Genomic DNA, 14757 nt, shown 5'->3' on the forward strand with positions numbered 1-14757 from the left:
CCATAGATAAGAGATAAGACGCACCTTCATGCAAAGCTGAGAAGTATTTTAACTGTACAGTGATGTATCTTGAATGGACTTAGGGAACGATGTTGTGTAATGAGCAGATAAATCAGAAATAAACAGAAATGAGCTTTTGAGTTTTAGGGAAAGCAGCAGCTAAATCTCTTCCTATTTTGTTCCTTCTGCTAGATCATCTGGAGAAGCATTTATTTATTTTTTCTGATGTGCGCAGATTACACAAGGTGGATGTTAGTGTCTAACAAATTTAATTTAAGATGTCAGTTTTAGCCAGACTCAAAACAGTACAGAGGTTTTTACAGGAATTTACAGTTTACTTCCACCATCAGGCTAATTCTGCAACTTATTTCCGGTTTAACTTATTTCCGGTTTAAGGTCAACATTTACTTACATTTGATGGTGTTGAATCAAAAATGGGTACATTTATATTTATTTTTCATAAGAGAAGGGGGTTTATCAGTTCCTCTCCCTGCTACGATATTAAACTTAGAGGAAAGTCAGATGAAATAGCCTTATGTTCCAACCAGCAAAATGTTTTTATTTTTATTTTGTTGAGTCCATTGTAGATGGGAACATCATGAACAACCTGAGTGACTCAGAAACGATAAATGGCCTGCACTTAAATAGCGCATTTCCAAGTCAGGAGACTTGACCAAAGCACTTTACACTATATTTAGTCATTCACACACTCACATACTAATGGTGACAAGCTACATTTTAGCCACGGCTGCCCTGGCGCTCCCTGACAGAAGCGAGGCTGCTGTACACTGGCGCCACCGGGTCCTCTGACCACCATCAGTAGACAATGTGGGTGAAATGTGCCCAAGAACACTATGACATTAAAAGCCAGGGCTTGAACCACCGGCAAACTCCTGCTTGCACAATGTCAGCTTTGTGCTGACACATAAACGTGGAAAATGTGGTTTACATGACGGGAATTGTTTAAACAAGCCAGCGTCTGAAAGATGCCTTTTATAACGATGGGGGAGGGACAGATAACTTCTGTCTTATCGCTACTCAGAGGTTAGAAGGTGGATCTGGTTCAATTTTGTTATTCTGTAATAACCTGCTGCTGCAAGGAGGACTCCCACATGCTACCTGTGATTTTTGGGGTAGAAAGCAGCTCATGCTCTTTTTTGAAAGCTCTTTTATGAATTAATTATTTATTTGATTTATTTACTAAATGTGACAGTTTATATATTTATTTAGTTTTTTAATATAGACGTTCATTTTGTAAAAGAGAACCGCCAGAAGCGCAGTGGAAGGGACCTATAGTTATAGTTATACTAGAAACAACCTAATACAGTAACATCAAAAGCTGAATTACAAGCAGAGAAGACATTACAACAAAATCCACACCATCCATCCATCCATCCATCTTCCTCCGCTTATCCGGGGTCGGGTCGCGGGGGCAGCAGCTTAAGAAGGGAGGCCCAGACTTCCCTCTCCCCAGCCACTTCTTCCAGCTCTTCAGGAGGAACCCCAAGGCGTTCCCAGGCCAGCCGAGAAACATAGTCTCTCCAGCGTGTCCTGGGTCTTCCCCGGGGCCTCCCCCCGGTGGGACGTGCCCGGAACACCTCACCAGGGAGGCGTCCAGGAGGCATCCTAAACAGATGCCCAAGCCACCTCAACTGGCTCCTCTCGACGTGGAGGAGCAGCGGCTCTACTCCGAGTCCCTCCCGGATGACCGAGCTTCTCACCCTATCTCTAAGGGAGAGCCCAGCCACCCTACGGAGGAAACCCATTTCGGCCGCTTGTATCCGCGATCTCGTTCTTTCGGTCATGACCCAGAGTTCATGACCATAGATGAGGGTAGGAACGTAGATCGACCGGTAAATCGAGAGCTTCGCTTTTTGACTCAGCTCTCTCTTCAAAAATCCACACCAACAAACAAAAAACAAAGCAAACAATACAAGACGGAAAACAAAAGCCTACCCTCAACCTCCGACAACCTGGATCACACCAAACCCACCAAACAGGATCATATTACAGATGGAGCCTGTTAAATTTATCCATCCAGTCTGTACGCATAATTATCCCAATACAGAGTTACTGTCTTCAGCCACAGGTCAGAATTCAAACCAGAAAATCTCAAACTCTCCCTTCGATACCCCACCGCATGATCTACAAGATGTTCCTGGAAGGTCTTAGCAAAAACCAGCAAACATGCCCCCATTTCCACATCTTGAACTTTTTTCATATTTTTCAGGTTACTCCTAATTATCTTCGATTCCTGCTATTGTTTTTGTTGTATTTTTTAATTTTTAATAATAGACCAAAAAGATACATGCTTTTCACATCTTTTTGAAAAATGAAAACCGTGGTGTGTGTTTTGCATTTGGAACCTTTTACTCTAATATCCAAACATAAAGTCCAACCAGTTATTTTTAGAAATCACTTTATCAGCCAATTAAAGGCGACTGCCAGATATTTAAGCTCAGTATAGAAGTTTGTTAGAGAACTAATTCATCATCCAAAAGGCCGTCCACCTAAACTGACAATCCTTTGATTCAGAGCGTTGCACAAAGAGTTAGACAAAAAGCCAATGATAACTCAGGAGAACAGAGATCCACGACAGTGCTGTGAGAATCTGCCAGCTCAACAGCTATTAGTTGTTTCACTTCCAAGAAGAAAGCCATTGTTGAAAGAAAGCCATAAGAACTAGTGCTCGTTGCAAACATGTTTGGGAGACAGTAAACATGGAAAATGAGGCTGTTTCTCTCTTGTTTGTAAAGGTCTACCGCTACTTGTGGAGTATATCATACTTCCTCTAAGAAAATGTGATTGTATTGCAATATGATATTGCTAAATTATAGACAACTAATAAATTACATACTTTAAGGAATCTTTATCCTATCAGTTGCAGAATGTCTCCATCTCATATTTAAAAAAGTAATTGGGTATATGTGTAATTAAATAAACCTTATTTTTTTCTAAAATTGAAGATTTATACATGTTGTAAAGCTGAAGGTATTATGACACATTTCTATGTACTCTATAACGGTTCAGTTGCTGTAAACAAAATCCTGACAACATCTATATTTAAATGCACAAAATTACATGATCAGATTAACATGTTTTCCAATTGAAAGCAAAAAAAAATCTTATTTTACCATTTATATCTACCTTTGGACTAAATTTGGGTCGTACAAACATCATTTCGAATATTTCGATAACTTCTTTGAAGATTTCCAAAAGATTTGAAAAACAATCCACTGGACTTTGTTTCCAAGTTTGAAGATGTTTCGCTTCCCATCCAGGAAGTTTTTTCTGTTCAAAATGTCAGGAATAGCGTTGCGTTCGAGGTTTTATACAGAAGCCCAACAAAGCCTTGTTTTTGTTTAGAAAACATGCAAATTGGAACGGACGAATGGGACCATCCCTTTGGGATGAGGGTCGTTTAGCTTCTTTTGTTAGCCTGCAATGCCCCTTACAATTCTTGTCAGATCATATTGTAGAAATACTTCATGTTAAGGTGAGGCACACCTAAGCACTTAGGTCACTTATTCAGAATAACTTGATCCTGACAAGCGTGTGTGCCTTTTGGATTATCTACTGGCATAAACCAATGCTCTTGGTCGGATTTAAGACCTGTCTTAACTGTCATGGTCTTGGTTCTGTTGTACTTTACTTTGCTCGTTGTTTTCTAGTTTTATTGGTGAAATTCCAGTTTTGTTGTAATTTCTAGATTTATGTTAGTTCTCATGTTTTTCTGTTGTCCTCTGTTGAACTCTTGTGTGTGTGTGTGTTCCTTTCCCCTTGGCTCCCTCATTTTCTCCTCTCACACCTGCTCCTTGTCAGCTTGTTAGCCCTGCCTTTGTCTCAGTCAGCTATTTATACTCTCCCTCTGCTGTCACACCTTGTTGTTCCTTGTCTTTGCTGTTCTCCCATGCTGTTGTCTACCTACCTCGTCTCTCCCTGGCTCCTCGTGTTTGGTTTCCCCAGATGTCTCCATAGTTCTGGTTTGCTTTTCATTATTAGTTGGATTTTTGGATTCCTGTCTTTGTTTACTGTTTTTGCCCCATTAAAACTCCTAGAAATCTCCTCAGCCTCCCTGCCTCTGCATTTGGGTCCTCCAAACCACAACTAAATCCTGACATTAACAAATCTGGTCAGAATATCTGGATCTGCATGTTTGCATGACATGTTTTCAGTCCAGTCAGCTGTCTATTCCGATTGCTTATGTCATTTTAAAGCTAGCTAGTGTTCATATTAACAACGCCATCAGAGATTTACTTCTGATCTCCTTTATTTCAGGTTTTATAGAAACTCATGTCTTATGGTAGAGTAGTGGGGTCAAATTGATAATATCCTGCTGGACCACTGAATCTTTAGCCACGTGAGACCATCCTGATCTCGCGAGCTTTCAAGATGTCACTCGCTAATCAGTCTGGAGACTCTCCGTTGAAGAAAAATTGGAGCCATTCGAAACCAATGACCAATCAGCGTTGGCTTTAAGGCGGGTTGAGGTGTGACACAACGAGAAGCGCAACAGCTCAGTCTAAAGAACATGGCGGCTTCAGCTGATGAAACTAGCGTTTGTTTTATCGGAATTTCAAAGTATTTCTTCACTGAAAGAAGAGCAAAACACTGCTCTGGAGGCTTTTCTCAGAGGAAAAGATGTTTTTGCTCTTCTCCCGACTGGTTTCGGCAAGAGTTTGATCTATCAATTGGCTCCTCTTCGTCGTTGCTCTGTTACGTCATATGCTTTGTTGATCTGATTTTTGTTTGTCTGTTTATTTGGCCCGTCTATCACCAACATAGGCCAATCAGCTAACCAGTATTTTCGCCCCTTCCCAAAATTACTTCTACGGAAGGTTTTCAGATGGATATGCGGAGCAAATCCATCTGGCGGAGTCAGGTTACTGAATCTTAACATTAAAGCTCTCTCCTCTTCTTCATGTTTAATTTCATGGTGCTTCACCCTCTCTGTTTAACCCCTTGCTTCTATCCTCTTTATTTTCTCTCCTGCTCAGCTGAATATCCTTTAAGTCTCCATCTTTGCATCTTTTTCCTTCATTGCCCTCATAGTGCTTATTTAAACAGATGTTGCTGTTTTGCTGGGTCTGCTTCTATCACTATTGGGTTTATATATTTAGCTCCCATTGTTTATATTCCACCCACAAGTTGTTTGGACTCTTTATTCCTTTAAAATGTTTTTGCTCCTGCAGCCAGCAGTACTTTTATGACCGTAAAAACTTATTTTACACATCCCAGGAGGTTTAGATTTTTTGTTTCCCATTTGTTTTAACAGATTTTCTGTACTTTTGCATTTGACAAGGATTGGTATCACTACTGGTAGCAAAAAGCATGAAACTACAAAGGCACATCAAGGCACATTCTCCTTACTAGAATGTTTGCTGTGCCTTCACGCAAAGTCTAAAGAGCTTGAAGGAGATTCCAGAAAACAGGCAGCTAGCGTAGGAGAGCTGGACAAGGCCACCTGAGATTCCTGACCCTTTAGCTGTATTTTGTATTTTCCTTTGTGTGATAAGGTAACAGAGGGAACGTCTCAAGTCGTGTCATTTTCACAGATGAGAGAAGGTTCACTTTGAGCTTATGAAACAGACGTGATGGGCCTGTCAAAGCTGATGGCAATGTTATACTGACTACGACGCTGTCCAGCATGATCTATTTGGTGGTGGGTCAGTGTCGGGCATTGATACTCAGACCATTGGCACCCTGACTGCCACAAGAGGCCTACAATTCTTCGTACAAAGGTCATTATCATGGGGTTTTACTGCTCCCAACCCTCTCATCTTAAACGTCCGCCTTGCTATTGCAATGGGTCCTTGATTCCTCCTAGTGCTTGATAGATGTTGTGCTCTCTTTCATCTGCTGACATAGGGGCTGGCTCAGAGCTTATCTGCCTGGCTGTGTGTTTCCTGGACGGGGCTGCCTGTGGAGCTGCGGTTGCCTTTTGTATCCCTGCTTCTTTTTCTACCTCTGCTTCTGTCTCCTTGAACCCCAGTGGGCCTCTGCAGATGGCCGCTCACACTGAGCCTGGTTCTGCCGGAGGGTTTTTCTCTCCTTTGTCGCTACAAGCATGCTTGGTGTGATGGATTGTCTTCGAGGAAATGAGTCGATGCAATCAGCTGGTTTTCCTTAGAAAAGTTTCAATCAATTTGACTGTTGGATCTGGTTGCCTTGTAGGGACATTTGTTGTGAATTGGCGCTATACAAATAAACTGAATTGAATTGAATTGATAATGTCGGGGCTGAGGTGGTAAGAATACATGTTGGACAATGAAGGATTTGAAATGACTGGCCTTTACTGCTCGCCGCTAAATCCAATCGAACACCTCTTGGACATAATTTCTGATGCTTACAGGTTGCATCGTAGACTCTCTAAGAGCTCAGTGATGCCCTTGTCAGGATCTCGGAAGAGACACCCCCAGGAAACTGTCTGTCATCACATAAGGAGGATGCCTTGACGTTGTCAGGCATGCATTCCAGCATGCGAGGGGCATACAAACTACTGAATTACTGCAATGACATTTCAGCAAATTGGACTAGCCTGCTGCCTCACTTTTCCAGTTGTGCTCCCCTTATTAAGCCCTCTGTGAGTTGATGGTTTTAACCTTCATCAAATCATGCTTCATCCTTTTGGTCCTAACACATTACACACCCTATATCAGCATGGATATCTAACATAATTGTATTTTTCATTTGAGATGGGTCGTGTTTTCAAAGTGTTCCTTTCACTCAACTGAGCTATTTGTTTCCTGTATAAACATGTTGTATATAAACATAGACCTCTTCCCCATGTGAGCAAATGTTTTACCTAAAAAGCCTGAATCAGTGTTATTGCTGTTATTGCTGTATCACAAATATGCAATGACTGTGTCAAAGGTGTCAGATATCCTGGGAGAACTTTGAAGGTGAGGAATGTTTGTGTGTTCAATGCTTCTTGATACACACGGGCTTGTGTGTGTTTGGGAATAAGGATTTCGGTATTATTAAATCTCATAAGCCTTGGCTCTACAGGAGGCTGCACACTAATGCATGAGAACAAAAAGATGCTCTCTGGTTGTCATGGACGTGACAGAAGCGACAGCTGGAGATAAGACTCGCATGTAGTATTATGGGGTGTTTGGAGTTGTTGTTTGGCAAGTAGAGCATCACCTAATCTTCTGCCTGTTTACTGTTTGCACAGAACTATCTCCTGGGAATCATCATCTCCATATGTGGGAATGTCCTCATCAGCATTTCCCTCAACATACAGGTAAGGACGACTGGAAGGCAGCAGACACTCGGGAAGCATGCAACGCCTCTCAAAGCTTGGTTTAATCTTTCTTGACCGGCTTTTTCCAGTTATAGTTTGCTCTGTGTTCCTGTAGATTTCTGTAAACCTTTCCCTGAGGCACTGACTGAACCCTCTCAACAGGCTCAGAGCTGCAGAATCACTGCATGCCAGAACTGCAGGGTTGTTTTTGATTTGTCTTATTTCATTTCTAATAACTTTTCTTAATATTGATTTTACAGTTCAACTAACATACTTTTGCTGATTATACATCGATTTACAGCCCATGTTTATAAAATAACTATCTCACCTGTGATTCCTATGGAGCTAAATTAAAGCCACAAGGTTTATTTAAAAACATGTTATTACACTTAAAAAAAAATATTTTAATTGAAAAAAACATTTTAAAGGATACATTATAAAACTTAAAATAAATAATTTAAAACAGAAAAATATTTTTCAAAACTTAAAAAAGTAAAAAAGGAAGAAAACAGCACTTAAATCTGAGTAGTTTTAAACATTTATTTTTGGTTTTATATATTATTCTCATTTTCCAAAATACGTTTTAGTTTTAAAATATTTTTCAGTTTTTTTATTTTTTTTTTTACGTTTTTTAAGAAACTTTTTTAAGTTAAAACATTTTCTTGAGCGAGCTGTTTTAGCTCCATACCTGCCCATCGGCACTACAGTATTTCAAATGTTTTTTATTCTTTCTTTAACTGTTCTAAACTTCTTATGTAAGTTAATAATTATAAGTCAAACACACACCATTAAGCTATCATGCTGACAAATTCTGCAGTCTGTGGTCTGAGAGCATTACTCATTTCATGCACAGTTACTTTTCCCCGTATTTGTATCTTGGATTATACCTGTATGATACTCTGACTGCTAAATCAGACTCTAATTAGTCAAGAAACTAGGCTGATTTGCAGACACTTTAATGTTTAGGGCAATTGGAGGGAGGGCTAGGGGAGATCACAGTGCTTGAAAAAGTCGGGTAATTTGTCATAATTAGTCAGAAACAACAGATTCATTAATAATGACTAAGTGTTCTGTATATTTCTGCTCTTAGACCTGTAAAAAGTCCTCTCCTCTCCATTGACTCGCCTAATTGGTGTCATGCTTCTGTCTGATTATGATTCCAATCAACAGACGGTGTTATGGTTTATCAAGTCACATCACAATAGATCTGTTTTTTATTGTTTATTTAATTTTAGATTCTCTTTTAAGCCTGAGTGAGGTGTAAAACTACTCCTTTCTCCCTTTTCTTTGTGACAGAAATACGCTCATGTGCGTCAGGCTCAGCGCGGCTCCAAGCCCTATTACATGTCTGCCTTGTGGTGGTGTGGTGTGGTCCTTATGGGTGTTGGGGAACTGGGGAATTTTGCAGCCTATGGCTTTGCCCCGGCATCACTTATAGCCCCTCTGGGCTGTGTGTCTGTCATAGGTAAGTACAGCCATTTTGACATGATTATGAGATGAGCTTATGAAGCCCTTTTACACTGTAGTCTCATTCAGAAAACCACACAGATATGTACAACCATTCACACACGGATACCTATATCCATAGACCACTTATATAAGTTCATCTAAAATGAAATATAATAATGTAGTATTGAGGCCACATGCTTCTTCTCATAAGATCAATAAAAACATATTTCTTTTAATTTCTAAAGGCCATGTTAGGGTCTATCAATTGTTTGGAAGAGTGATGACTAAATAATTGTCCAAGGAAGAATCATTCAGTTCGGGATATTTTAAACAGAAATGTCAGGCCACTGAAACATTTGTTCATTTATTAGCCCTGGGAAAAGCACACACTATTCGATTTTTTTGCCCCTTTCTGTCCGATTCTTCAGTTGTGCGAGAATTTTTTTATCATGCCGAATTTCATGGCATGATCTGTACATTACACGTCCTTCGTTGTGTAGTGTACAAGAGGTAACAAGGGTCTCACGACCGCCTCCCGATGAGGAATCGTAAAGTCGGTAGAAAATCAAACATGTCTAAAATTCAATCGGTGGTCGTGAGGTGTTCGTGGACAAATCCTGCAGAGCTACGAGCCGATTTACTAAAACCTCGAGCACTGCGCATATGCAAACAAGGGAGTTCTTCTTCCAGATTGGCGAGTCTGGTTTTTGGACGTGCAATGTGAGAATGTAGTTTGCATCAGAGCATTGGGTGGCACAGTGTGGGAACATGCATCATGAGCTGTAGACTTTTAAACCCTGCGGTTTTGTAGTACAGTTTGAGTTGTAGCTGCATGCAATATTATTATATTTGTTCTTAAAACTTGTAATGCTTTTACACAAAACTTCAGCTTTGTTTCAAATATACTCTGTTTAGCATGGAAACAGAGCTACGTCAGCTAGCAGAGGCTCATCAATCTATGCTGCCAGATTATCCACAAAGAATCAGGAAGTTGACCTTCAAACCTCTACAAACGCCAACTGGCTTTCACATCCATGTCGTTATTGAATGGGAATATGAGTGCATTCGTGGGTTTCTCACTCTTTTTTTTTTCCATGCACCTGTTCACTTGTGGACCTGTTTCTGTCCACTCTATCAACATGTGCCACTTTGAGGGTGAGGGAGAAAGTAAACTGCCCATGGCTGGTTACTTTCCAGGAAATCCTTCCTCTTGTAACAGTACAGACATGTGAGCACAGAAACAGGTCCATAAGCAACTTCTAGAGAATCTACAGGCACATAAAAAGCAAGTCAGGAGCACAGAGATGGAGCCTTCACTCCTATTTGTGAAGCACGGGGGGCCTTGTGGTATTGAACCTGTATGCATAATATGTTCAAAATGTAAATTGAGAGCAGATTACATTTTTGAAACTTTATAAAAATCTTTATAGGCTTTTACTTTCTTAGCTGTGAGCTGTGGTGCTGCTTAGGAAGGTGGGAATTCATTCAAAGCTCCTTCCAGGAGATGCAGACAGCGCTGCAGAGATGTCGCAACCACCTGTAAAACAGGCTGAAATATCTGTAGCTTTAAACACCCCCATGTTTTAGGATAGCACACCCACGACTTGTGAGTAGGAGCCATGACTCTTCTTATCCATTAGTTTTTTTAAGTTATAGTGAAATTATGCTGCATTTGTATTGGTTCTTATGTTAAATTTGTCAAATAATTACATTTTTGTTTTGTTGTTATTCCTTAATAATAAAGGAAACATAAAAACTGTCTTCCAGGGCTTTATGTTTCTTATTTCCATTGAAAGTCAGCCTGCATTACCAGAAATAGAAAGCTGGATTCAAGTAAGGTCCAGCACTTGAATCGCAGCCTGGAGATGAGGGCTGAAGGGGAATTAATGGTCAGACACCTGCTCCTGTACTCTCTCCAGACTTCACCGACAAAGAAAAACAAAAACCGGAAAGAAAAGACATTTTGTATTATTTTCCAAAAAACAAATAATACAATCTTAATTTAAAGAAAAACCAGAAACTGAGAAACATTTTCAATCTAGGAAATGCACAAACTACCCCTAATCTTATCAACATTTGCAGATTGTTTATATTATTTGCTGTTTGATTATAAGCATGATTTAATTTTTCAATGGCCATTTATTGTGGTTAATACTATATAACAACCAATAAAGCCAGAATATCATGATTTTCTACACTATATAGGTTTTTAGTCTTTTCTGAGACATGAACAGCCTGCTTGTGTGGTACTGTGAAATACTCACCAATAGTCTGACATATTTTGTAATTTTCTTCATACTCATACTACTGACCCTGCAGCGAAGGATTAGCTTCTTCTCACTCAAGTCTGCATTATTCTTGCAAGCAATTCCTTCTGAGGATGAGGAATATCAAATGTAACATCGTGTGTGTGGTGTCCATCTCTAGGCAACAGATGATTCATTCCATCGTGCCTAAAAACTTTAAATAACTTTTTTTTTTGCTTGCTTAAGCACATACTACTTTTTTTGTAGCATCCATCCATTTTTCTACCACCGGGCGAGAGGCGGGGTCCACCCTGGACAGGTTGCCAGTCCATCACAGTGCAACACAGAGACAAACAAGAAAAACAACCATTAACACACACACTCACGTAAGGACAATTTAGAGAAGCCAATTAACCTACCGGTCATGTTTTTGGACTGTACCCAGAGAGGACCCACGCATGCTCAGGGAGAAAATGCAAACTCCATGCAGAAAGAGCCAGGCCAGGAATCGAACCCAGATCCTCTTGCTGCAAGGCGGCAGTGCTGCCCACTGAGCAGCAATGAGAAATGTATGATGTCTCCATCACATGACGAACCTCATTTTTTCAAATTAGGATATTGTTCCATTTTTCTGTAATGAATAGAATTTGTGGCCCTTTTGGTTTTTCCATACATGCATTGTTCCTATTAACAGGCTTCTGCTTGTGTAAAATGTTTAGATCAAAGTTCAAAATTTTATTTTCAGACCTTTCTTTAGCAGTTGAGCTTCTGTAGCAAAGCCTTCATTTGATTTACAGCGTTATATTCAATTAAATTTAGCTTATTTATATAGTGCCATGAAATCTACAGCAATCCCTCACACATAGCATGCATGCAGCAACAGTGGAGATGAAGAACTCCCTTTTAACAGTAACAAACCCTAAGTAGAACCAGGCTTAGCATGAGCTGCCTTGTGTCTAAGGGGTTAAAGTAGATAGAAGTAGAAACATTGATGCATAAATACTTTCTATGTTAGCAAAGGCAATGGTAAACAAGCTAAATTGTCATGATGGGTTCTCAAATGGAGACCCAGTTATGCAGAACACCACAAGGCGGACACAAGGATAAAAGTTTAACAGTTTATTAAAGCACAAACACAGAGTGTACTGGAATCAGGTTCGGGCCTGGGTCCTGGTTTCACTGGAGTCTGCGTGAGAGACAGAGCTGTTATGAACTGCTGGCAGGGTTTGGTTTTCAAGTGAGCTCAGATAGTACCTTGAGGGTTCTTGAGTTATTCTCCTTGGGGGAGTTTCTGTTGGTTCTGGAGAAGAGTTTATCAGCAGAGTCCGTAGCTGCTTCAGCGTCTCACGTCTAGCTCGTACAGACCTTGGTTTGGTTTTTCCAGCTCTAGTCCTGAGCTGCTTGGGGGTTCTCAGAAAGTCTTCAGGGTTTGGCTCAGAGGGTCGGCTCGGCAGGTTAGCTCTCCTAGAGCTTTCACGGAGGAGACTCGGGTTTCCTGGGAACACAGAGAGAGAAGTTAGAATCCAATCTGGATTCAAAGTCATGGAGATTCACAAGGAGCAAGGCTTTAGCGCTGACCAACTGGAACAACACTGCGGCGTTGAGGCAAGGTCTGAAGGCAGCTTATGTAGTGGATCCTCTGATGGTCTTGATGAGCTGCACCTGTGCAGGAGGCTCCCTCAGAGGATCCACGGCGGACTCTGCTGGAGAAAGATGGGATTTTCTCCAGCTCCCAACAGTACCCCCCCCCTCAACGACCGCCCCTTGGCGGTCCGGAGGAAGTGGACGGACAGGAACGCTCGTACTCCTCTATGAGTGCAGGGTCGAGGATGTACGAGCCTGGGACCCACTGACGATCTTCAGGTCCGTAGCCCTCCCAGTCGACGAGGTACTGCCATCCTCGTCGACGGGAGTCCACGATGCGGCGCACCGTGAAGGCCGGATGGCCATCGACCTCCAGGGCGGGTGGTGGGGAGTCGGACGGAGGGCACAGGGGGCTCGAGGAAACAGGTTTGATCTGGGAAACATGGAAAGTGGGATGGATACGAAGGGACTGGGGAAGTTGCAGACGGACAGAGGAGGGGTTGATGATGCGAGAAACTTTGAAAGGCCCAATGAATCTCGGGGAGATGTCTCGAGTGGAGAGCCAAACTTCTTGGCCCACAGAATACTCAGGGGCGGGGCGTCTCTTAGCGTCAGCGAAACGCTTGACTGACTCGGTTGACTGTGGCGATTGTCTCCCTCCAAATCCTCTGGCAGCGACGGATGTGATGGTTAACGGACAGCACCGATATCTCTCTCTCATCTGCAGGGAAAAGAGGTGGTTGGTATCCGAGACTGACCTGGAACGGGGACTGTCCAGTGGATGCAGAACGGAGAGAGTTGTGGGCATATTCTATCCAAGGGAGGTATTGACTCCAATCCACGGGGTTGTTGGAAGTGAGACAGTGGAGGGTGGATTCCAGTTGCTGGTTCATGCGTTCTGTCTGGCCGTTTGATTGAGGATGGTAACCTGAAGTGAGAGATGGTTTGCAGCCGAGAGCAGAACAGAAAGCCTTCCATACCTGCGAGATGAATTGTGGACCTCTGTCCGAAAGAATCTCCTGGGGAATGCCATGAAGCCGGAAAACATGTTTTATTAACAGCTGGGCTGTCTGGAAGGCCGTGGGAAGTTTCCTGAGGGGAACCAGATGGCAGGACTTCGAGAAACGATCAACAATGGTTAGAATAGTGGACATACCTCGGGAGACAGGGAGGCCGGTGACAAAATCTATAGCTATATGAGACCATGGACGCGAGGGAACAGGAAGTGGTTGAAGCAGGCCAGAAGGAGGTTGGTGTGAGGCTTTGTTGCGGGCACAGGTGGGGCAAGCCAACACATACTCCTTAACGTCTCTGTGGAGTTTGGGCCACCAGAAGCGCCTGGAGATGAGAGCTATAGTCCTACTCACTCCTGGATGAGCGGTGAATTTGGCGGCGTGCATCCACTGGATGAGACGGGACCTGACTGAAGATGGGACATATGTACGGTTAGGCGGACCGGTACCTGGGTCCGGTTCTGTGGCTAGGGCAGAGTTGATGAGGTCCGATATCTCCCAGTTGACCACTCCTATGGTACACGAAGCTGGGAGGATGGGTTCAGGTGTCTCAGGATGATCGACGGAGTAGAGACGAGAGAGAGAATCGGGCTTCACGTTCTTGGATCCGGGTCTGTAGGAAATGATAAGGTTGAAACGTGAGAAGAAGATTGACCACCTGGATTGGCGAGGATTAGCCTGTTTAGTTGACTGGATGTGAGCCAGATTCTTGTGGTCTGTCCACACGAGAACTGGATGCTCAGCTCCCTCCAGCCAATGCCTCCATTCTTCCAACGCCAGCTTAATAGCCAGGAGCTCACGGTCGCCCACGTCATAGTTCTGTTCAGCTGAAGAAAGCCTACGGGAGAAGAAAGCACAGGGGTGTATCTTTTGATCAGAGTCGAGCCTTTGGGAGAGAACCGCTCCAACTCCGGAATCAGAAGCATCCACCTCTAGGATGAACTGTTTAGCTGGATCAGGTTGAATTAGAACAGGAGCTCTGGAAAACAAGGACTTTAGTTTTTCAAATGCTGCTTGAGCCTCGGGGGTCCACTGAAAGGTTCGTTTGACGGAGGTAAGAGAGGTTAATGGAAGGGCGGTTTGACTGTAGTTTCTTATGAATCGTCGATAGAAGTTAGCGAATCCTAGAAACCTCTGTAGCTGTTTTCGGTTTTCAGGGACTGGCCAGTCTAAAACAGCTTTGATCTTATCCTCAGAAGGTTTTACCTGGCCGCCCTCG

At 42.4% G+C, this 14757-nt stretch overlaps 1 protein-coding gene across 1 annotated transcript in view; it reads left to right on the plus strand.

The window, feature by feature from the left end:
- Window positions 1-14757, plus strand: part of LOC119787795 (NIPA-like protein 2) — a 66932-nt gene that overhangs the window by 16279 nt on the left and 35896 nt on the right. Inside the window, exons 2-3 of the mRNA XM_038291837.1 lie at window positions 7178-7246; window positions 8543-8711. Coding sequence (XP_038147765.1) covers window positions 7178-7246; window positions 8543-8711 — 238 coding nt within the window. The remainder of the gene's footprint in view (window positions 1-7177; window positions 7247-8542; window positions 8712-14757) is intronic.

This window comes from Cyprinodon tularosa, unplaced genomic scaffold, assembly GCF_016077235.1.
Source record: "Cyprinodon tularosa strain WSP-4 unplaced genomic scaffold, ASM1607723v1 ctg301, whole genome shotgun sequence".
Lineage (NCBI taxonomy): Eukaryota > Metazoa > Chordata > Actinopteri > Cyprinodontiformes > Cyprinodontidae > Cyprinodon > Cyprinodon tularosa.